This window comes from Perca flavescens, chromosome 18 (genome assembly GCF_004354835.1).
Source record: "Perca flavescens isolate YP-PL-M2 chromosome 18, PFLA_1.0, whole genome shotgun sequence".
In the NCBI taxonomy this organism is placed as follows: domain Eukaryota; kingdom Metazoa; phylum Chordata; class Actinopteri; order Perciformes; family Percidae; genus Perca; species Perca flavescens.
The window spans coordinates 12,394,066-12,418,042 of NC_041348.1; the positions used below are offsets into that span (position 1 = coordinate 12,394,066).

General features: G+C 43.6%; 1 protein-coding gene across 3 annotated transcripts in view; it reads right to left on the minus strand.

Moving 5' to 3' along the window:
- klhl29 (kelch like family member 29) overlaps positions 1 to 23,977 on the minus strand; it is a 232,935-nt gene that overhangs the window by 112,668 nt on the left and 96,290 nt on the right. For all 3 annotated transcript variants that reach the window (XM_028605863.1, XM_028605865.1, XM_028605864.1), the window contains 2 exons: positions 16,048 to 16,195; positions 12,590 to 13,117 (listed from right to left, as the gene is read on the minus strand). In XM_028605863.1, coding sequence (XP_028461664.1) covers positions 12,590 to 13,117; positions 16,048 to 16,195 — 676 coding nt within the window. The remainder of the gene's footprint in view (positions 1 to 12,589; positions 13,118 to 16,047; positions 16,196 to 23,977) is intronic.

The following is a 23,977-nucleotide window of genomic DNA, read 5'->3' on the forward strand; positions in this document are numbered from 1 at the left end:
AGGCTGGGATGGGCTACAAGAGAATCGGAAAGCAACTTGAGAGAAAAGATCAACTGTCGGAGCAGTTATCAGGAAATGGAAGAAGCACCACACCACCGCCAACCTCCTCGGTCTGGGCCTCCACACAAGATCTTGCCTCGTGGGGTGTCCCTGATCATGCGAACGGTGAGGAATCATCCCAAAACCACAAGGGGGGAACTGATGAATCAACTGAAGGCAGCTGGGACCACAGTTACAAAAGAAACGGTTGGTAACACACTACGCCGTCATGGATTGAAATCCTGCAGCGCACGCAAGGTCCCCCTGCTCAAGAAGAAACATGTACAGGCCCGCATGAAGTTCGCCATTCACCACCTGTACGACTCAGAAGAGGCCTGGAAGAAGGTGATGTGGTCAGATGAGACCAAAATAGAACTTTTTGGCCTCAACTCAACTCGTCGTGTTTGGAGGCCAAAGAACAAAGAGTACAACCCAAAGAACACCATCCCCACCGTCAAGCATGGTGGTGGCAACATCATGCTTTGGGGGTGCTTTTCAGCCAAGGGGACGGGACAACTCCATCGTATTGAGGGGAGGATGGACGGGGCCATGTATCGTGGAATTCTGGACCGACATCTCCTTCCCTCAGTGAGAGAGCTAAAGATGGGTCGAGGATGGGTGTTTCAGCACGACAACGACACTAAGCACACCGCCAAAGCAACAAAAGATTGGCTGAAGAAGAAGCACATCAAGGTTCTGGAGTGGCCTAGCCAGTCTCCAGACCTGAATCCGATTGAAAATCTTTGGAGGGAGCTTAAAATTGAGTTGCCAGGCGACAACCTCGGAACCTGAATGATTTGGAGGCTGTCTGCAGGGAGGTGGGCCAACATCCCTGCCGAAATGTGCACAAACCTTGTCACCAACTATAAAAACCGTTTGACATCTGTGCTGGCCAATAATGGCTTTTCTACAAAATATTAACATGCTGTTTGTCCAGGGGGTCAAATACTTGTTTTTCCTCATCAGATGGTTATCAATTTTAATAAATTCATATGATGTGATTTTCTGGAATTTTCTTTGGGATTCTGTCTTTCACTGTTAGAATGTACATATGATTAAAATTGTAGATTTTTGCATTCTTTGTAAGTGGGCAAACTTGCAAAATCAGCAAGGGGTCAAATACTTATTTCCCCCACTGTATTTCAACCATCCATTATTTTAGGTAACTATTTACATAACTTAGTGTTCACATTTCTCTGTTTGCTAGCCAACTAGTTTTCAAACATTGTCAGTATATAGGTTCAGGTGTACAGAACCTAATATAGCCTTTTAACTTTAAGTACATTTCTAATAATACTGTACTCAAGTTAGATTGTAAATGTAACTTTTACTGAAGTATTTTTACAGTTATATTGTATTATTTTTTGCCTCTGCTAAAAACAGACTAGAAAAATGTCTAAGCAACGTAGACTAAAAGTAGGCTACTGCAGACTCAGTGAAAGCAAACAGCCAAATAAAAAAAAAAGTACACAATATAAAAGGCTCCATTAGAAAATGTTTGGTTTAGACCAAGTGACAGACCATTTGATAAATATAGCTATATAACCTCCAGGCGCGGATTAATGCACAGGCTTTTGAGGCTGCAGCCTAGGGGCCCCACGTGTGCAGGGGCCCCGGATTAGCCAGACAATTTATTATTATTTTGAATTTACTTCAGCGCGAAAAAAAAAGACCCTAATTGGCCCATATGAAACATTTATTTTTTAATTGGCCCATTGTTTTTTCAATTGACTCTGGGCTGGCCAAAAAACACTTTAGTCAAAAATATCACATAAACCATTTTTTCCATACACCCCCTACTTTCAAATTGAAATTGACATAACGGTGCGCTGCGCGAAAGATAAACACAGTGACAGGAGAGCTGGGAAGTACACAAACAGAGACGAAGCAAGATGAGTCTAAAAAAAGAAAAAAGACGCCGATAAGTATTTGGCAACGCTGCCAAAGATGACAAACTTTTTTTACGACTACTGTTGGGGATACAGACATGAAGAACAACAGTCCAAAGCGATGAATATGCCGCTACAGCAGCAGCTAGCTGTGAAGTGGCGCTAGGTGAGGATAACGTTAACCAAGACAATGAAGAGGACAGAATATCTTTAAACAGCACCCTCTTTGGGATTTCTGCCTGCATGCAGTTTCGGGTGTGCATCTGCCAGGCTAGAACAGTAATAGGGATCATGGAGAAGAAACGCAAAGGAGGTGCTGAGAAGCTGCGTGAGAAAAAAACGCTGCCAAATGTGTCAAATGGACAGACATGTTTTGGCCAGTAGCAGGACCTTCATCAGCTCCCGTGGCCGATGATAGTGGTGCTGGTGTCGGCTACAGTGACATGCACAATGAGGAGGAGACTCAGGAGGAGAGGGACAGAGATGAGGGAGTGAGGCTACAACCGGCTGCGGTAAACACAACTCCCCTTAAAACACTTAACCCCTTGATAAAACGGAGTGGTGGACAAACTGTTGATAACACTACAACAATAAAAGAAATAGGCATGCTATACTGTATCATTGCATTAGTTTGGCTACGTGCGCAGGTATCTGAGCCTTTCATTCAACAAAGTAGCCTACATCTTAATAATAAGCAAAACACCACCTTAAGGTTCATTAAACCTTAAGCTTGTGCTTGTGCATTTGTGTCCTTAAAGTAGCCTAGATAAACGTTGCACATCATGCAAGCTTTCTTAATGAGAATTGTAGCTTTTCTATCTGCATTGGCAGACAAAAGCTCATGCTAGACCTCTTGAAATTAAAGCACAGGGCCTCTTAAGTCATGAAATGATAATATATTGTTTTATGATTCATGAGGAGTATACCGTTTTATTATATTAATAAATGGCACTTTTTTGTATTTAATGTGTCAACTCTCAATGATTCTTGCTTACCCCTTACATGGCGTTAATAGTTTTAAGGAGTAGGAGTTGCTATACACATTCAGGGGAGAGCAAGGACGTAATGTCGAAATGTTGAGGTACTTGAGTCTTTTCTTTTCATGCCACTTTCTACTTCTACTCCGCTACATTTCAGAGAGAAATATTGTACTTTTTACTCCACTACATTGATCTGGTACAGCTTTAGTTACTAGTTACGTTAGTTACTCCACTACATTGATCTCTTACAGCTTTAGTTACTAGTTACTTTAGTTACTCCACTACATTGATCTGTTACAGCTTTAGTTACTAGTTACTTTAGTTACTCCACTACATTCATCTGGTACAGCTTTAGTTACTAGTTACTCCACTACATTGATCTGGTACAGCTTTAGTTACTAGTTACTCCACTACATTGATCGGTTACAGCTTTAGTTACTAGTTACTTTAGTTACTCCACTACATTGATCTGTTACAGCTTTAGTTACTAGTTACTTTAGTTACTCCACTACATTGATCTGTTACAGCTTTAGTTACTAGTTACTTTAGTTACTCCACTACATTCATCTGGTACAGCTTTAGTTACTAGTTACTTTAGTTACTCCACTATATTCATCTGTTACAGCTTTAGTTACTAGTTACTTTACACATTAAGATTTCTGCACACAAAACACATGTAATTTATAAAATTTGATGTTTGATTCTAAACTAGCCAACAATATTACGGCCTACAAGTCAGCTGAGATGAATAGACCATTAAACATTAGTTGATTGACAGTACTGTTTGGTTTGTTTAAAAAATATGAGGATTTTTCGACATTCAGTACTTTCACTTTTAATATTTCAAGTACATTTTCCTGATGATACTTACATACTTTTACTTAAATAACATTTTCAATGCAGGACAGTATGGTATTAGTACTTTTACTCAAGTAAAAGATCTGAATACTGGTAGTGATGTTGTGATTTTGCCTCAGTAAAACCAGGTGTATGTAGCCTACCTGTTGGTTTATAAAGATAAAAGGGATTACCAGCTTGCTGTTGAACTGTGAATCCAGGGAATTCTGCTGCTTTGCTGTTTAGTTACATTTTCATTGTAATTGTTTTGGTGCTGTGGTGGCAGAGGATAATATCTGGTATTCTTTCCACTTACATCTCTGTTGACGTTAGTTTTATGATGTAGTTTTCTCATTTTACCTATGTGGTGTGGTGGTAGTTGGTGTGTGTGGGGGTGTGTGTGTGTGTGTGTGTGTGTCAGTTAAAATTATTATTATTTGCATGTGGACCATGTATGGCACTAAATACATTGTTCCAGTAAAGCACAATGATTAAGGGGGGGCCTCACACAAAGAGCAGCCTAGGGGCCCCTGACCACCTTAATCCGCCCCTGACCTTGTCAATAGCAAAGCTATTCAACTTAATGATAATACTACAACATATTTCGTATTTGTATAAAATTGCTGTACAGCATAAGATAAGAAAGGGTCACTTAACGGCAGAGAGGAAGAAATCTATTAAGAATAACAGTAGAAAGAAACCTTGCAACCCTGCCCTGCCACGACAATAGCACAGACAAATAACTAAGCATAGACTTGATAATGTCTAAAGCAATAGATCATATTTTTCTTTTTTGATCACTGCTTTGACAGACAGGCTATGGGACCTTGAGTGTATGTGCATGTTAACCTCAGTAACAGTAGCAGATGATTAAAGTGAAGAGTCATAAAGAATTCTAATAAAATGTGAAGTGCTTACAATTGTCGACCAGCTATCTGAGGCTCATAAAAGTACAGACTTTTTGCGAAAAAAAGTACAGACAGAGAAGCATGAACAGGTGGCAGGCACGGTAAGGAAGAGAGAGAGAGAGAGAGAGAGAGAGAGAGAGAGAGAGAGAGAGAGAGAGAGAGAGAGAAAATAAGTTGAAATGCAAAGATTACTCGCCTGACTCCACAGTAGGCTCTGGGAGCTCATCTCAGGTGTGCAGTCTGCTGAGAAGACTCCCACATACAACCTGACCCCAACACCAACCTTTCTGCTTGGGCTGCTATGACTTTCACAAAAGTTACCCAGTAAACACACATTGTCTTCAGGGGAAGATGTGACATTTATCTTGAGCTGCACTGGTGACATTGAATTTTTTTTTTTTCTTCCTCCTCCTGTGTGTAGTTGCCTCACCTGCTTGTTTAGTGTCAACTCTGGAAGAAATGTAACCCATAGAGCCAAGTATCGCCCATGGCAAAGCGTGTAAGGAATGTACTCAAACCAAACTCATAAACCCAGTTGGGGTGTAAGATAAGCAGGGGAGCATATCTACATTCTCTCACACATACACTGGCATCTGTGCTCGACCACAAGTACATGCCTTCTTCCTAAATGTGAAAGGTAAGAGTGTTTGGCACAGCTGAGGCTGTTGGTGCCAGGCTGCATTCGGCTCAGTGGAGGAGAAAGTAACTTTAAACTTTTAATTAGTACTTAAGTGGAGTTTGCACTTTGTTTTATGTTTGGTATATTTGCACGTTAAACTCAGAAAGGTAAATCAACTTGATGATGGTTATTTCTGACACTTAATGCCAATAAAGCAATATGAATTGAGAGAGAAAAAAAGACAAGGGATGTGACTAAATAAAAAGAAAAGAGAGGTAAGGGAAAAAAGCAAAGGCTATAAGTAGGTATGGGAAGCAGGTGGATGTTAGGATGGGTGGGGGGGCTGGAAGTGATGCTGAGAGACAACAGCATGGGAGGGGTGATGCCGGGAGTGGGAGTGGAGCTGGAGGAAACAGACAGACAATTGTAGTGAAGAGGACAGGTGGGGAGGTGGTGAGGAGGAGAGTATAGGTTGAGGACAGGATGGAGGAGGGAGGAGGGCGTGGATGCGCCCCCCCCCAGCGTGCCAGGGAGCAGGGCGGTAGCTCCCTGGCTGCACTGCGTCTGATTATGCGTGTAGGAGCCGGGCTGTCAGGCTCTGGGTCCTGCGACTGGGCCGCCACTGAGCTTTATCTTGAAATCGCTGTGATTAATGAAGCCGGCGCTGCGTTCTGCATGGAGGAGGTGGATGCGGAAAGATCAATCTTAATGAGCTATCCGCCGTCCCTATATTAACTGTGGGGGGATATAATGTATGGGGCTCCTGGCGGGGCTCCTCTCCTTTAAAATACGATAACGAGGGAGAGAAAGAACGAGGGCGAGCAGCTTTCCTTCCTCCGCTTATGACACTCTGCCGCTGCTCACCTCACGTTTCCTCTCCTCCTCCTCCTCCTCCTCCTCCTCCTCCTCCTCCCTCCCTCTTTTTCGCTCTCTCCCGAGAGTCGTAGCGGTACTAGAAACAGCTAGACATCTCAATGAAAGCCATCCTTAGCAAAGTTAAAGAGACAGCATCAGGTAGCTCAGCTACATATTCACACAAGCGCAGCGGTCTTCGGGCCGTTCTAAAATGAGATGTTTGAGTCAATATCATTAATATGTAGACCCCATATGGGCTCATGTGCCAAGGTTACTCATAAGCATATGGCCTTGGTACGGCATATATTCATTTAAGAGAATTACCTGCATATGCAGAGTCTACTCTGATTGGAATACATTTCAACCTCATTAATAATTTGCAACATTTCCAAGCTCTGGTGAATTCCTTTTTCGGTTTCCACTTGAGCTACCTAGAATTAAAGTAATGCTATGAGAGAGATCAAAATAAAAAAGAAAAAAAACACTTAAAAAAGCCATGCATTTCATATTACAAGTTAAGCCTGTTTTGGAATCATAATAACCCCTAGTTCTGCTTTAGCTAATCCTGATGTGGATAGCTTTAAGATAATCGGCCAGCACAACACCGCACTGACTTTAATTAATTTACCACTGCTTACTCCGCAGACGCTGATCCGAGTCAGCATATTGGAAATTCAAATAAAGAAAACAACCTGGAACTCTAACACCACCAGATTCTGTATTTTATTTGTCTCCGTGAACGGCGTACTTTTGTACGATTTGCAGTGAGGATGTAGTGGAGATCGTCTGCACTCTGTCAAGTGAAAGAGAGACAGAGACAGAGAAGGGAAAGGAAAGGGGAGGGTTTAATTAATGTGCTTGCTATGATTAATGGTCTCAGTGTGGCTATCACAAACAGGCTGTGTTTTTAATAACTGGTTTGAACGGCCTGTCGTGCTTGCAGTATATTCCGGTGGTTGAATCAAAATGAATATTTATGCATCACTCATAATACTAAGAATACTATATGCTTTATGTCTACTTAATAACTGTAGCTACTTTAGTCCATAGACAAATATCTCGGAGGTGAGAGATATGCAATCTGCACATGTCCAGAACACCCTAAACCAGTAACGAGGTCAATCGATAGGATAACCTTTGGTGAGGTACGATAAGGGTCAAGGAAATCTATCTATCTCCCTTCAATATACAGCACCAGCACACACAGCTTGGCCTTGTAAACAGTCACTATTTTACTAATTTGGTGATCTACAATTTCCTCACTCTACAATTATCAAGTTCAAGTTACTTTTATTTGTCCCCCCCAATGGGGCAATTTGTTGTGCAGCAGAGAGTATAGTACAAATCACACGCACAATCATACACACAATACAGAGATTGCCTACCTTGCAGGCATAGTTAAAAACAATAAGGAACAGTAAACAATCAATACATTGTAAGTGAATAGGGCAAAGAACCAACACACAAGTGGACAGTAATGCTGCAGTGCCAATATGCTTTGTCCAAAAGTAAACAAAATGAATACATAATTAACCGCAGATTGAATAACGCAGATAGAGTGGTCACAGAGGAGGAGAGGTGAGCCAGCACTGGATGGAAGTCTGCGCCGGTTGCACCGTAGCAAAGTAAACCACTGATCTTAACTCAGCAAGGCATCTTAATTGCATTCACTAGCAGCTCCAGAGCTGCTTGGTCCCCAGTTGATGGCTGATGTGAGCTGACTGGAAGATGAACTTCCTGGGCAGAGACGAGGCTGGGTGTTGGTGGATGTGTGCGACGGTGGGAGGAATACGTCTACGTGCGTCCCTCTCTTAGAGCGTTGTGTGTGTTTGTGTGTGTGTGTGTGTGTGTGTGTGTGTTTCGTCCTTGTGCGTTTTTATGCACGTGATCGCCTGTCTGCATATGTGCGTCTCTACCGATGTGTGCGCGTGAGCGAGAGAGGAACTGGTAAAGGTCGGTGAGGTGGAAGGAAGCATTAAAATGATGTTTGACATGAGAAAAGAGGCGAGGAGACGCTGCTTATGCTCAGTAAGGCAGCAGGTGGCCCGACAGATCTGTCTGTGACCCCAAACTTCAATCTCGACTACAGCTTCCAAACACACGCAGCGACTGTGCTTCACCTGCTCCTCATTTTTTAGGGATTTACTAACAAAAAAAAAAAAAAACAGCATTTCCATCAGCGCCACAGTGTGTTGCAGGATGACAACGCAGCGACCAAAAGTCCCATCAGTTCTCTGTTCATGCCAAGCTGGGCAAAAACAATATCAAAAAACAAACATTTGAGTGGTAACCTTTGTAACAGGCTCGGATATGTGAAAATAATAACTTCCTTTTGATGTTGTGTTTTTCAGTCGTGAGCTGAGTTTAAATGATGCTCAATCAGCGAGCGAGTCCGTCCCTGCTGAGCTCGGCACTAGCTTCCCTTGGCTGATATTCATCAGGACAGCCATCGATTTTAATGACTTGGTCAATAGACACACACCGACTCTGCTCTCAGCATCTCTCTCTCTCTCATGTTCACCCTCTCTCTGTATGCAACTCCTCTTCTCTCACCTCCCCCTGTGTCCTGTTCTTTTTCCTTTTTTATTGCCAGTTTTAACAACGTCTGTCATTCTGTATTGCCACATTTCACAAAATTTGCCGACAGTTGTGATTGCGGTTAGACAAGCGCTGGAAAGCTTGGCGCGTTCTCCCTTTTGAGAAGACGATAAAAAAAAAAAAAAACATTAGTGAGGAGGTGGTGTGAAGGAAATTAACAATCGCAAGAAGGTGTGGAGTTTGACTTGTACGCTGTTGCTACGTTTACACGTGGCCGGCTATTTTCATAAACTGACATTTCAACCTCTCCGATTTCAAAAATAACATTGTGCACAGCTGTCAGTTTTCAGAAAAGTCTTCGTTTACACGTACCCGTGTATATATGCTGTCAATAGCACGCCAAACCTGTAGGTGGCAGTGTAACAAGAAGCTCAAACCCAGGTTAGCCAATCAGAGTCACTTCCTCTCTCTTCTCTTCCTCACTTCCTCGGCGGCCTAAAACCTCCGTTTGTCTCGGTTTACATGCAAACGTGCAAACAAAATTTCCAAAATCTCCACTCTGGCTGGAGGTTTCAGAAAGAGTCGTTTTCAGAGGCAAATTCTCAGTTTGCGTGTCAACGAAGGGCACAAACTCAGTTTTATGTACGTGTAAACGGGGTATGTGACAGGCAGAAAAGCCCTGCTGTGGATGGAGAAACCAGGTAGGCAGATCACAGCCTGGTGACTTGCACATCGCAGTAGGCGACGGGGTTAAAGCCGCATTCAAGCTGCTCTGTGTGAATCATCACACAAACTCCGGCACACAAAACATATGGCATGAACACAGACATATACAAACACACAAACGATATACTGTAAACAGAAATACAGACAAATATCCATACAGACACACATACAGACAGACAAACATTCAACCACACACACAGAGAGAGAGAGAGAGAGAGAGAGAGAGAGAGAGAGAGAGAGAGAGAGAGAGAGAGAGAGAGAGAGAGAGAGGCACACAGTTGTTGATGTGCCCACTGATGCAGAGTGAAGACAAATTGCTCCCTTTGAAGGCAAAGCCAAATCAAACACGCAGTGTGATTTCTGTCACTGTGGTGTTTGGCTTTAAGGCTGTGAGGCTGACATCTGACAAAACATCCATGCAGTCACACCCAACAAGTTGTGCAGGCGAGCAACCGCACACACATTTGTACAAGTGCACGCACGCCCAGCGGACTGTTGTGCAGCTGGATTAAGGAGGAAGAGCTCCGTCAGCTCCTTCGAGATCCAGGCCTTTGCCATCAAAAAGCCACAAAACCTCCTCTGCACATCAGCGCTTGCTAGCATTGTGTCCAGAGACTCGAGCCTTTTTTTTGTCTAATGCAGCAACACAATCACTTAAGTAGCCGGATTTAGTATTTAAACCGTTTGTCCAATAATCACTTCTAAAAAAAAAAAAAACTGACATGAGATGCACGACCAGAATTTGACTGTTGCAAGTGAACATCACAATATAGTCTCTCACTATAGAAATGTCCATCCATCGCAATGGTGAACAGACATACTTACTAAATGCCTAAATTCGCTTGGGGTAGGATGATAGTTCAGCTATTCAAGCAAAGTCTCCCACATGTCAGTCAGTGGCACAGTGTGCACCTCATTTATTCCCTATTTTGGCTTTTAACCCAGAAGCCCTGACTAGGTTTACCCTGCATGAGTGAAATGGTGTCCAGCTTGTGTGTTGCTAGTTGTAATACGTTGTTTTTATTGCACTTTTCCGAAAAAAAAGAAAAACAACAAGAACTACACCACTGTCAGTATGTGTGGATGCAGAGATTTTGCCGCCTACTAGATTTATGCCAGATGTGTGTGTAACCCCCACAATCTCTGCCATGGGATCAGATTTGCCAACCCTTTTTTCTCAGCCATGAGAAGGCTGCAGAAACACTGACCTGTAGCGGCTTTCCATTCTTTTCACAAACTACTTCCATTTATTTATTTTTTTTTGCCCAAGCAGAAAGAGAAAAGTGCCAACAGCAGGTTAAGAGAATTGTAACACAAGCGAGCCAGAATGCACGTCGCAAGAGCTTACCCTCCATATTTTGCCCCTATGCCACTACAGCAGGACCGTACGTACACTTCGCCACGTTGATATGCAGTGTTAATTGATTTGAAACTGAACTCGTAAGACCAGTGGGAGCTCGGGATTTGTGACCTTCTGGAATGAGCCAGGAAAGCAGAGGGAAGGGAGGGATGGAAAGATACAGGAAGTGACCGAGATAATCAGAATGCCAGAGAAGCGCCGACAGAAGGACAGCAGTGGGCAGCGTCTTGAGGGGCAGGGCAGATCGCACTGGCATTGTTGTGATTACAGCTGCGAAGTTAAGTGTTCCCGTCGGGGGAGAGGTCCGCCTCGCCACTCAGGAGCCTGCTGGGGGGAGATGTCACGACCGCTAATTTACTGATGCTCGCCGTTTTACCCATTTCCACTGTTCTTGTGACATTAACCTTACTAAAGTCTATCCAATGCCAAGCAGGGATGATGAAAATGGCTAAAATGGTTGAGGAGATGTGAGATTCGAGAGCATTCGATTTGCAGTTTGACCTTCATACAGGCCTACACAAGATTTCAAGCGTGTCTAGAAATTGACACAGGGATGCTTTCCCTTTCCGCCTTTGAAATACAGCAGCTGACAAACTGTAACCATACCAGCTGAATATATTAACTTTATCATAGCATGAATCACTGCAACAGTGTTCCCAGAATTTTAACAATCCCACAGCGTTTTCCTCCCCTGTAAAAAAAAAAAAAAAAAAAAAAAGGCTCGGTGTAAATACAGTAATTCCAATTAATCTCTGGCTTCTTGGCCTGTTAGAAGAAGGTCAATACATTCTGACACGCACACGGTTAATGGATCGCGACAGTCTATTCAACAAAGAAGCTAAAAAGCTCGGAGACTCGAATGAGCCGACGAGCCCTAGTCTAATTATCCATTTCCAATTCTACCTGCAGTCTCATTTCAATGTATCGCAGGCAGTCCCCCAAAATAATTGCTTTTTTTTGCAATCTGCAAGTTCATTTGCACACATTTTATTGATCGAAATGAGTCAGGAAAAAGAAAACAATCCAAACCTAAATTAAAAGCTTCATTAAATGTGAAAATTGGTCAGGGAATTCAGAACATCTGTTTCTAGCGCCCTGCGTCATAAACTCCAAGGTTATACCAAACACCAATTTACAGCTTGCAGACTCCAGCTTCACAAACACAGCGCAAACAGTCAACAACAACAACAACAAGGCCTCAAAGCGATTTTGAGAGATATGCGAGGGCAAGGACTGAAAGCTCTTCCTGCCTTGTGTTTAGTAGACCTTGCAAGTATCGCAACCGAGAGCGCTGAAAGGATAAACCTGACTCACTTTCCAACCAATTTCAGTGCACACAACAGTACAGATGCTGTATAGTAGTTTGAGATCAGTACAACATGGTCTATCCGAAATAATCCACTGTAGGCCGTATTACATGCTCTTAGAAGCAGCCATCTCACCGCAGCTTTAGGTGCACCTCCGTTCGCCACAACCTTGGAGCAGCTTTGAAGCCAATAGGCTCGGTTTGCGAGGTAGTATTTTAACAACCCCCCTTTGCTTGAGTGTTTGCTGCCTTGTTTATGACTGTTGGCATCCGAAACGGCTCTGGTATACAAACAGAGGGCAGAGGCCTATGCGCTTCATTCCAGCACGGCCCTGCGTAAGGGGAGGTCACAAGGAATAGAGAGCTAAGGGTACACTGATTTAATACCTAACTCTGCCTTGATTTAGGCTTTCAAAGATAGTCGTGACAGGTTCCATATCCTGAAGAGAAAGATTCTAAAAAAATAAATAAAATAAAAAACACAAAAAGTCTGCCTTGGCAGAGTGCATTGGCTGAGGCTGTCTGTGCTTACCTTTAGGATGTCCTGGGTCACTGAACTCGTACTTCCCCATCCCGACTGTCCGCAGCATTTGCAGCCCGTTAGGACCATCCTGATTGTCTCCGGCTGTGGGATGGGCCTGCACCACTGCAGCCGCCTGTCCATTGGTCAGTGGCAGGGCAGGGTGCTGGATGAGGCCGTGGTGAGAGGTTAAGTGGCCGTTGCCCATCACACTGTGAGGGTTCGAATGGACCACCTGGTTGGCTTGGGCGGCGAGGGCGGACGGCGCGACCGTGGGCTGAGCCGATTGGTACGGAGGCTGGCTGGGCATGCTCAGCACCATGGAGGGCGGCTGCTGGGTCGACTGTGGCGTCAGCTGGAAGTGGGCCGTCATTAGGGGGTGCTGCGGGGGTACTGGCGCCTGGATGGATGGGGTTACTCCTATGATGGGTGACTGCGCAGTCACGCTGTGGCTGAAGGAGGGCGGCTGGGGGAGGGCGTAGGTGTGGGGCAGGAGGCTGGGCTGGCTCACCGCTGCTACTGGTGCAGCCCAGGAAGGACCTACAGGCAAACAGACGGACGGAAGAGAGAAAAGAAAGAGGTTAATCAATTGTATATCCAGCTTTTATACCCTAAAACCAGGTGAAAGTTGAGGCTTTTCTGTGATTTATATTGATTTGTATTTTGGTAATGTAGTTATCTGGATGCAACATTGGGGTAATGTAATGTTAAGTCGCAGAGAGCCAAAACGAAGGGCAAAGTGATTATAAGTCTGGTATTAGATGATCAAATCGAGACAGAAAACAGCACGAGAAGACAGATTGACGGCTTGAGTCGGTTCCTCTCCACACCACAACTGTCAGTGTGCTGCTCCACTTCAAGTCCAAGTTTGTTTTTTGACTTAAGACTTAACATCAAACAAAACATGTCTGAAGCGACGTACAGATCTGCGTCCAAGATCAACATCAACAGATTAAGAGATTTACTCTGCTACAAGATGAACAAATGCTTTTCTGAATGTGAAAGCATACATGCTTAGTGCATGTGCCAGTCAACACCATTATCTGTGTAGGAGTCTGTGTTTACCCAGACACTCTGAGCCAATCATTTTTATACCCTGAGGCGTTAGATGCTGAGGTGTGCTGGGAAGACTCAACCATATTAGTTCTAATCCCTCCCTCCCTCCCTCCCTCACTCATTTGCTCCTATTCCCTCATTTCCTAGCTCCTCCTGCCACGGTCAAAGCTCCAAAAATAGCCCGCCACTCTGCCAAGGGGCCAAAGGCTAGATCACAGCATGCAAAAAGCTACAGAAAAGAAGCCCACATTCATCATGATACTGGCCATGCTGATATAATAGTATGGGCTGGGAAGGATGGAGAGGGAGGGAGTGATAAAGACAGAAAGTGAGAAGAAAAGGAAGAGGGTGGGAATTGAAAAGACTCCAGAGGCCAGTTCTGTTCATAATTGAGCATGGCGCTAATTGGTATCAACACTATGTATAATTTTCCTTATTTTGCAACTCATTATGATAAAAGGGTTAGTATAATGGCAAAGGGGTCAGTATACTAATTCCACATCTTATGAAGTTTTACAGTATTAATGCAGTGATGGCATTGATAAGAATTTGACATGTATATATTGCATCCGTCCTCCAATTCTATGTCCTTGTCCTTTACTATTTCTTCAATCTTTTACCAGCAAAATCTATAATTAATAAGGCAAAGAATTTCATTACCGGGACCCAACATTGACCTACATTCATAGGCCTTTCCAACAAAGTTTAAATGAAGCAGCTGCATTGATATTAATTCTGGTCTTGTGTCTCCGAATTACAATTTTCAAAAGTGTCGCGTTCCCTTATAAAAGCGCCACTTACTATTTATTTATTTATTTATTTATTTATTCCACAGCTTGCTTGAGTTTAAATCATGGCATCAAAGTAAATGACTATTTTTGTGCAAAAAAAAAAAAAAAAAAAAAAAAACTAAAAGTTGAAACAAAACTTAGTTTTCAAAAGGCAAACTTTCTTCAACAGACACAACAGTGAAGTTTCTGTTGAAAGAAACCGCTGATTAATTCTGGCGCAGTTGGCAGAGAGCTCTCTGGCAACACAGTTCAGTGAAGTGTGGAGAGGAGCTGGCTTCATTGCAAACGCCAGTCACAGCTTGAAGTAGCGCACACGCGCAAATCAATATGCAACACTATGCTTGGATTTGAGTGTCATATGTGACAGAGTGCTGGGTCTGTGACATGTGACATCTCACTCTCAATGCCGCTTTACTCCGAGCTGGAGTGTGGCTGTGGGAGCTGCGGTGGAGGGAGTGGAGGGAGCAAGCCTCGTTCACTTGCACACAATAATAGGACCTCCAGAACTCCATGGCCGAGTTCTGGAGGGGGGGAGACCACCGCAGAGCTCCATACTTTTCAATCACAAGTGCATCCATTCCATCGTTACAGTAGCTCCCATTAGTTTCTGCTAAAGAAACATCCCTCTTGGATAACTAATCAAACTGATTAATTATTCATCCACTAAGCAATCTACATGTAAGATATGCAAATTACTGTACAGGCAGTAGCACAGGCTAAAACATGTTTTGAGCATGATGCAGAGTAGCAGCTGACTGCAATTTGGATTTGTTGAGCTGGAATTTCCACTGGAACAAGCTCTGTGCCAGTATTATTTTTAAATGAGACACATTTGTGATGAGCAGGAGGCAGAGGCCAGCAGAGCAATGAAAGGAAATTAACTGCTCTAGGGCAGAGCCATTCTGGGTGAGTTCATTACAATAAGAGTAGAAAACTTCAACGATGGCTTAACCCGTCGATGGCGGGTCTGCGCGCTGCACTGCTCTGCCACTGTTGTTCAGTACACGTTGTTTAAGGGCTGAATAGAATAAGGTCGATGTCTAAATTAGACCTGGAGGAGATCATTTGGAGGACTTTGCTACGTAGGTTTAATTTAGACTAAATCAGTGATACAATGACATTAACAAGGACAATAAAAGGGGAGCCGAGTGAAGGTGGTGGCGCAGTGGAAGGCCTGGGAAGAGGCAATATGGATTTGTACTGTTCTCTACTTTTTTAAACTTTGTGTTATCACGCAGACGTTTTTTTTATAATTAAATGCATAAACAAGCTTTTTTATGTAAAGATGATGGTGTTGTGTATGTTAAATATGCATGACTGTGTATGTAAAGTATGCATGTTGTAGAGGCAAACGCATTTTATGTAGGGCAAGGCAGCCAGGATGTCTCATTAGCATTGGAGGCTGCAGTTGGGGGGGGGGTGCAAAGTGCATTGTGCAGGTGTACTGATGAAGAAACCCTCACATCAGGAGGAACCAGTGCATGAGTCTGTCAGTACGCGTGTGTGTGTGTGTGTGTGTGTGTGTGTGTGTGTGTGTGTGTGTGTGTGTGTGTGTGTGTGTGTGTGTGTGTGTGTGTGTGTGTGTGTGTGTGTGTGTGTGTGTGTGTGTGTGCGATTCATTACCGGTGGGCTCGCTGTCTCGATGTTGCTTGGCAGGGGGCTCATCTGTATCCCAGGGTGTGAGCTGGTTGATGGGCGTCTGTCCCCACCTCACCCCTGGAGCCAGCAGCAGTCCTGGGGTCTGGCTGTCTCCAGGAGACAGACCGGAGACCTGTAGCACAGCAATGAAAAACAACAGCACTGATGAGAGTGTCATATGAAGAAAAAAAAAAAAAAAGAAAATAAAGAGGAAATTGAACAAGAAATAAAAAAACAATCAACAGCTATGGTTTAATTCCAATATTTTATTTTATAGCTTATATGAAAAAAGCAACAAATCACAGCCATCATCCGTTTTTTTGAAGTGACCTGTGATTATGGGGCATGGTATATAATTGGCAGTGAGTGAGCGCTGATTACAGCCAATACGTAATGGGAACACCGGAAAGAAAATCGTATTCACGGCCTCAAGAGTCTGCAGAAATTACAGCATTTCTCTTTTTATATATATAAGCCACTAATAACAATTAACTTTCTAGTGTGGGCTACATTCAAATTCAGATCCTTCCCCTCTGAGACTTCCTATATCTTCATTTTGCAATGAATTAAACATTGTGTTCAGTCATGTGAGATAATAGAATTCTGAACACAAATACGACAAATAAGAGTAAATAGAAAGAAACCCTTTTGCTGGGTTGAGGGGGAAAAAAAGAAAAGAAAAAAAAAAGTAATTTCAAAAGAGAAAATGAAAAGCTAGGTGTGTAGGGTGGGGGGGGTAAATCCAAGGCAACTTCACCAAACTTAACTAAGAGTTCCCTAAGCCTTTCTTTGCACCCACAACTTTAATAGTTTGCTCTGGTAGGGGAGTAAGAAATGTTATCAGGCAAGCCCAGGCTGATGAAAACACCGGGTCAATCACCACTGGACCCCTGAGCAATATTCACCTCTCCCTGTCCAACCAGCAGGCAGGGAGAGGGCAGAGCCCAGCCCGATTCCCCCTGCATGCCCCAGCCAGCCTCTTGAGTTAATAGAAAAGACCTGGTCACCGGGCCCCTCCTTCGTCCTCCTGGCTGAGCCCTCCATCCCTCAATTCCATTATCCTCCCTGACCCGGCGTCCCCTTTATCAAGCATGCCATCATGCATTCCAACAGCTGTGTCGACAAAGCCCCGAGAGAGCGCGGGGCTGACCGCACCGTGACAAAAATGCAATCCAAACAAGTCGGTTCACAGTGAACTAATGTGCAGCTTTACATATGGGATCGATCCCATTTCAGGAGAATTCTCCCTCGCTGCTTTGAGATGGATTTATCACAGCTTTACAGGGCCTTAACACTTAAAGACGTTACTTGGTATTGAAGCAGCGCAACATCTGCCCTGTTATAAACAACTTCACAATCGCAGACAAGTTCAATTAGTGTCACTTACTTGATACATTTATAGTGAAAGTTATTTGACAGTTTGTAAGTGCTGGGGGCAAAAAGAAGAAGAAAAAATAAAACAGCAAAGGGAAACGTCTCAAGGCAAAGTAGAAAACAGAGTGATGGAGCGAGAGAATGAAGCTGGGTTTAGGGGGGAGACGGCCTGTCAGGTCTTTTTGTCCAGCTCAACCTGTCGACTTCAGACAAGAGAAAACTGAAATGGTTTACTCAGAGAATGCCCTAAGCGCTCAATTCCATCTGAGAGCCCTGGAGACTCGGGGAGGGAAAATTTCGGACCATTGTCAAGGTGAGGAGTTGCTTTCTATAGCCCACTATTTGTTTTAATGAGAGTTTTTCCTCCTACTGTATTCTTCACCAGCCATGCTTTACCATCCCTTATATACACAGTACAGGCAACTCCTCATTAACTCGCAGCATTGACTCTTACTTTCCTTTAGCCATGCACCTGCCCCATAATATTCTCCCATTAATACTCCCACCCATTTACCCAAAACAGAGAAGAAGAAAAATCTCTTCTGCTGCTGAAAGGCAATTCATCTGTCACAGTTTTAGTGCACCAGGAAAAATGAAAAAAAAAAAAAAAGGTTCAGCACCATCACATTGACAGCATATCAGCTCGGCTCAGAAACAATCCTGACTTGAAAATGATCAAGGTTAGATGGGAAATACACACCCACACCATACCACACCCACACACACACACACACACACACACACACACACACACACACACACACACACACACACACACACACACACACACACACACACACACACACACACACACACACACACACACACACACACACACACACACACACACACACACAGAAGCCAGAAGATATCAGACGGGATGTTTATTAAGATGGCAGAATAGCTGCAGGTAGGCAGGAAGGTACGGGAAGTTCTAGGAGAGCGCCTGTCATTTTCTCTCAATTTTATTTGCTCTCCCTATTTCCAGTCCCCTCCTCCCTGGCCGCCCATTATCACCGGGCAGCAGATGGTTTCCTCTGACTTGACAAAAACCATGCTGGAGAGGAGGAGGGGAGCCAGATAAATAATGTTTGAGTCGTGCCAAGCCATTCTGCGTTTGTTGTCATGCTGGCTGGGAAAAAGGTTGTTGTTTTTTTTTGGAGCGTACGCAGCATCTGTGTATATGGACCACATACTGTAGGTGAGGAATGTGGTACTAACACACAGACACACATAAAGGTGGAATCACGCATGCATATATCAAAACTTTTGCAGATGATTTTTTTTTGTGTCAATCCACTAATTGATTAATTGCTCTTTTCATGTCTATCGCAAAAAATAAGGTTCATTTCCATCAATTTCGTCTGGCTCAACAGATGTACATTGCTGGGATACAGCCTGAAACCCTGGATGTCTCTCAGGCGCCGGATGCCCCTCCCTTTCTGCTATCGCCGCTATCTATTTTGCAAGGGCAACGTTGCTGCATCCGGGGCTTAGCTCCGCCCAGGACGGATGGGATTAGTTTTAAAAAATACAAACAAGCCAGAGAGTGTTTTTTTCCCTTATCCCAGATTAGGTAATCAACGTAGCCAAATAACACTCCAGCGCTGTATCAAGTAGACTAAAGCTGCATTTTATACAAACCAATGGAAATTTTTGCTATGAAAGAGATGTGTATTGCTCTATATTAAACAGGAATTAGTGTGGGGATCTTGTTCAATGCATGAACTGTACTTTAAACCTAAAGACAAAAAAAAAAAAAAAAAAAAAAAAAAAAAAAAAGTACGGCCCTTTTTCATTTTCATCCCAGTTGTAACGCAAAGCCTTTTTCAGGATTTGAAGCATTTGTTCCTCCTGCACTTTCACACATGCAGATACACATGAGCACACAGCAAAACTAGAAGGATCTTTCCCCCTTCTCAAACCTCTGACTGTTGCACACATGTCAGAATCAGTGTGTCGAATAGAGGAAGATAAAATCAAGACGCATCAGGTCTAAATATATACTCTTCTGTCCGGGCAGCGGAGAGACAGCAGTCTGATTCTGGCTGGCGTATCAGCTATTTTCTCGGACATGGCGAAGACTGACATCTGCCATTATGTGCGCTCTGTCATCTCGCAATACTAGGCAGCATTAATGTGCCTACCAGAACCTCCTGCAACTGGCTACCATCTGCTGTGGGTACATACAGGAGGGGCCTTGTGGTGATATCCAGGGCTCTGGGCATTGATTGCTTTGAGTCATCCACAACATTCACGTCCAAATAAACAGGAAAATGTTTGCTCAAGGCTTTGTGTTTGCCTTTGCATTTTGTTCGAGCCAGGCCTTGTCTGGGTGAGTTATTGCACCGGTTCAATCCTATAATAACACGGGGTAGGACACCAGCCTTCCACAGAAAACCACCACCATGGACATTCTGCTTTAACCTCCAGCTTTTTGTACCTATTGTGATTGTGGTATGGGCCAGTTTACCAAAGCCTGAACATATAGTTCTCCCATCCAGTTAAGAGATGGATTTAGTTTCCCAAGAGAAATTACTTTTTTGCATGACTCGGGAGAGAAACAGCGAGAGAGAGAGAAAGAGAGAGAGTTGAGTATGTCTATAACACCCAGGTCCCATTGGGAGCACACACTGAAATCAACTAACTGCTATGACATTTAATAACAGTTCTGGGTGGGGGGAAAAAAACAGGTGTAGGGAGAGCAAAGCGGGTTTTGAGAAAGCGGTAAAAAAGAGAAGGAAAAAAAAGAGAGGAGGATTGAGGGAGGGCTCAGGTCTTAAATGGGGAAAGGGGCTCACACAAATATAAACACACAGAGCAGGCTGGTAACAATACAGGACCACAGTGAAAAGCTAATCTCATGAAATGTCATTAGCGCAATGAGATAGCAATGTGCAGGATGCAGGCCAGCGCAACACTGTTATTATGTTCTACCTTTTAAGGTTCAGTGTTCCTCTGGTGGCAAAGCTCTTTACGCACAAGAGGAAAATAACACAGCGCGGGCGAGGAGGAGGTTCACTGTTGTGCGATATCGCTCAGCTGGCATTATCAGCAGGCCTGTTAATGGGCAGTTGTTTTCCTGATAGCTTTATCAGTTAATCTATTCCAAATGGATGGGCTAGGAATGCTCCTGGATGTTTGGTGGTCCAGTGTGAAGCTGCCATTAAGGTTTAATTTAAATGCATTAGAAAAAATAAATACACCTCCACAGCTAATCCCTGGGTGTGATGCATGCACACAAATTTAATTCTAATCAAAATCTCAATAAAATCAGTCGCTGCCTGTCTTGCTATATCATGTGCACCGGTAAAATAATATCACATTGTAATCCCACACCAAGAGCAATTCATAAAAACAGTAGTGCGGACGAGGAAATGAAATTCAACTCAGACAGAATGGCTTTTTCTTCCCTTCGGCCAGGCATGGACAGATACAGTGAATGTGGCTGAAATGCGGAGGTTGATGGAAATAATGGCTTTCCTCAGAGAAAAGAGAGGAAAAATGGCAGCGAAGGAGTGAAAGATTGAGAGGCAGAGTAAGACAACCCCATCCATCACATAACCTCGTATCATTGCCTTTGACAGATCATTTTCAGTTTTTTCTAAAATGGGGAGAAAAAAAAAATCTTTTTCCTCCTCCTGTTCCGTCCAAAAGCTCCAATCAAGTGTGGTCTGAAACTGACCAGCAGCGCTAAGTAGTGTACAAAGGCGCACAACTAATTTTCTTGCGAACATTATTCACTTACTGTATAGAGGTATCTCTTTTCCATGACAACGCGCTGACACCTAAATGTGAAGTGGATTTGTTCTGGGCTTCCGTCATAATGGTGCTGAATGCTGGAGCCCAAACCACGGTGCGGCTGTGTCCAATCTATTAGACTGGAACATAGCAGAGCATCTCACGAGTAAACAAAGAGACCACTGCTCCATTTTTGGCAGCCATCTTAAAATGGAGTGGTGCTCCAACATGCCGAACAGCGTGGTGCCATATGATGGCTGCATACTGAAGAGACAGAGACGAAGAGAGGTAATATTTCTTCTATCCACCGCATTGCGGAAAGCATAAAATGTTGCTTTTCTTTAGCATTAAAAAGGAAATCTTGTGTTGTGATTAAAGACCTTATTGTAAAGTAAATATCGTAAACGATACCTTTTAACGGTCAATAGCTATAGATAGAAATCTGTAGCACAGCTCCTATAGTATCCCTCTTTGCTGAATCCAGGTTGGTAGCTCATTTGAAAATTTCACTTCCATACAATTCAGAAGTATTTGAACTTGCATTACATAATCATTCTATAGCCCTGTGTTTTCTCACTTTTATCTATCATCCATTATTATCCATAATGGGAGGGTAGAAAGACCTCATTGAAAATAAAAAGGTATAAGTTAAAACATCTGTTGTTAGACTTAGACTTATTCACCCGAAAGAAGTCAAGAAAGTTAGCTTGATTAAGTTGTTTGTTTAGTCTTTTAGTCGACAGAACAATGCTTGCCACCATTTAGAACACCTGCCTCTTTCTTAAAAGAAATACGGCAGTTTAAAAACATGTCATATCGGTAGTCACCATCTGCATCGAGGCAATATCACTTTAAACAAGAAAAATGTCAGCCATTGCTGGCGGCTGACTGCTTATGACTGGCAGTTTGTACACCAAAAATTGAAAATACAAACAAAGCGGATCCTTCCAGGCGGCAACATTTAACACTGACCCCCGGCAGCACGACAGACAAACCTAATGAAAACACACAACGCAAGTGCCTGGTGGGTATATATGCTATTGATGCACCACAGAAAGGGCTACGGATACAGACTCTATAATTTCAAGCCCCGGGCCAAACGACTGAAGGGGAACGGACTTCACTTCCACTGAAATTCCAGCCAAGACACTCCGACAGCTCAGCAAGCTCCTGGCTCGACGCACACGTTCCAGAAAAGAGAAGCGTGATCGGAGGTGCGCAGCCGACAAGCTTCAGTGGAAAAGCGGGGCTGGAAACCCCGCCTAATATCCCATGAGTGCTCCGAGGTTGCTGCGCTTGCCCTCCAAACCAGACCTCAGCCCATCCTTTTCTGGTGTTTTCTTTTCTCTTGCAGACAGTGTAAATGGCTCCGTGAACATGTCTTATCTGTGGGACTAAGCAGCGGTGGTAAGGCTTCTTGGAGAGGGTGACTAGTGTTCGGACATGTGTGCTGTGGAGACATCCTTATGTCACGGTAAAACCTCCTCCCAGAGGAGCGCGTCAGAAAACCCCATTGTCCTCCGTTGGCACTGGCCGGGACAGTGAGAGACATAGGTCTCCAGCAGGCCATGACCCTGCCTGATATGTGGTGAGTGTTTGGGGAACAAAATATCCACTGCCTTTCACAGCAGCAGCCTTGGAGACCAAGAGACGACTGTGTAGCTCTTGTCTGTGGTTGAAATTGAGGCAAAAGGACTGCTGTGTGTGTGTGTGTGTGTGTGTGTGTGTGTGTGTGTGTGTGTGTGTGTGTGTGTGAGAGAGAGAGAGAGCTTTGAGCGCATGTGTGGCTGTAATAAACGAGCGCGTTAACTGGGCGAACAGCCATATAGCGCTAAAGAATAAATTGAATTCATATTGATATTGCAATATGAAGGGAAACAATATCTTCATTGTCAAGAGTGCAGTGTGGGGACTTTTAAAATGCATTTTACAATGCATGCAATTTGAAAACCAGGCCAAAAACCAGATGACCATATGGCAGGGCCTGAGCAGAGGGGAATGCAGTGCATGCTTATTGCACAAGTCCACACTCATGTAGCGGTTCAAGTTCCAAACTGACATATCGTCTGAACAAAAGGATTTCATTACCACCGTGGCCATACACATTTCCATGGCTCTCTGACACACAGAGCTTCAACACTGCCTTGGCTGCCGTCTTTAATGGAACAGTCGAGGCAAATTATGAATAACATTTCAGAATGTATAGTGTGTGTGAAAGGGCTTTATGTTATCAGGTCGCTATTGTGTACTGTGGCGGCTAGAAAGTATCGTTCACTCTTTTCACTTTGTACCGTCAAGGACAAAGTTACCTGCTGTGTTCGACACATTCACAGAAGTATTGACCTTCATTTAATGCTGCTTTATATTTTGTCTTTTTGTTGTGTTCACTTGACCGTAACCTTACACCTCCACACAGTACTGGTACCACCCCTGTACTTGTGTCTTCTCAAAAAGTCACTATCAAAAGGATGTGATGGGAGGGCAGGAGATGTCGATCACTTCGCCCAATGTCAAGAGGCAACATCAAACTCTGTAGAGTTCAATAGCCCATGTGTCCGATAAGAACAACGAAGAGATGCAACTTCTGCTTGACTAGATGTACTGTATATATAAAGAGAGATTAACAAGGTGGGGAAAATGATCTAGTACTAGCATCAACTGTATTGTCAAGAGCTGGACTCCCGCAGGTCTGAAGTTTGTGTCATGAGCTAAACAAATCATTTGATACTTATACACAGACAGATTATGAATCTGACAGAGCAGAGAGGCAGTTAGATGGATGCTACTGGTCCATAGAGCC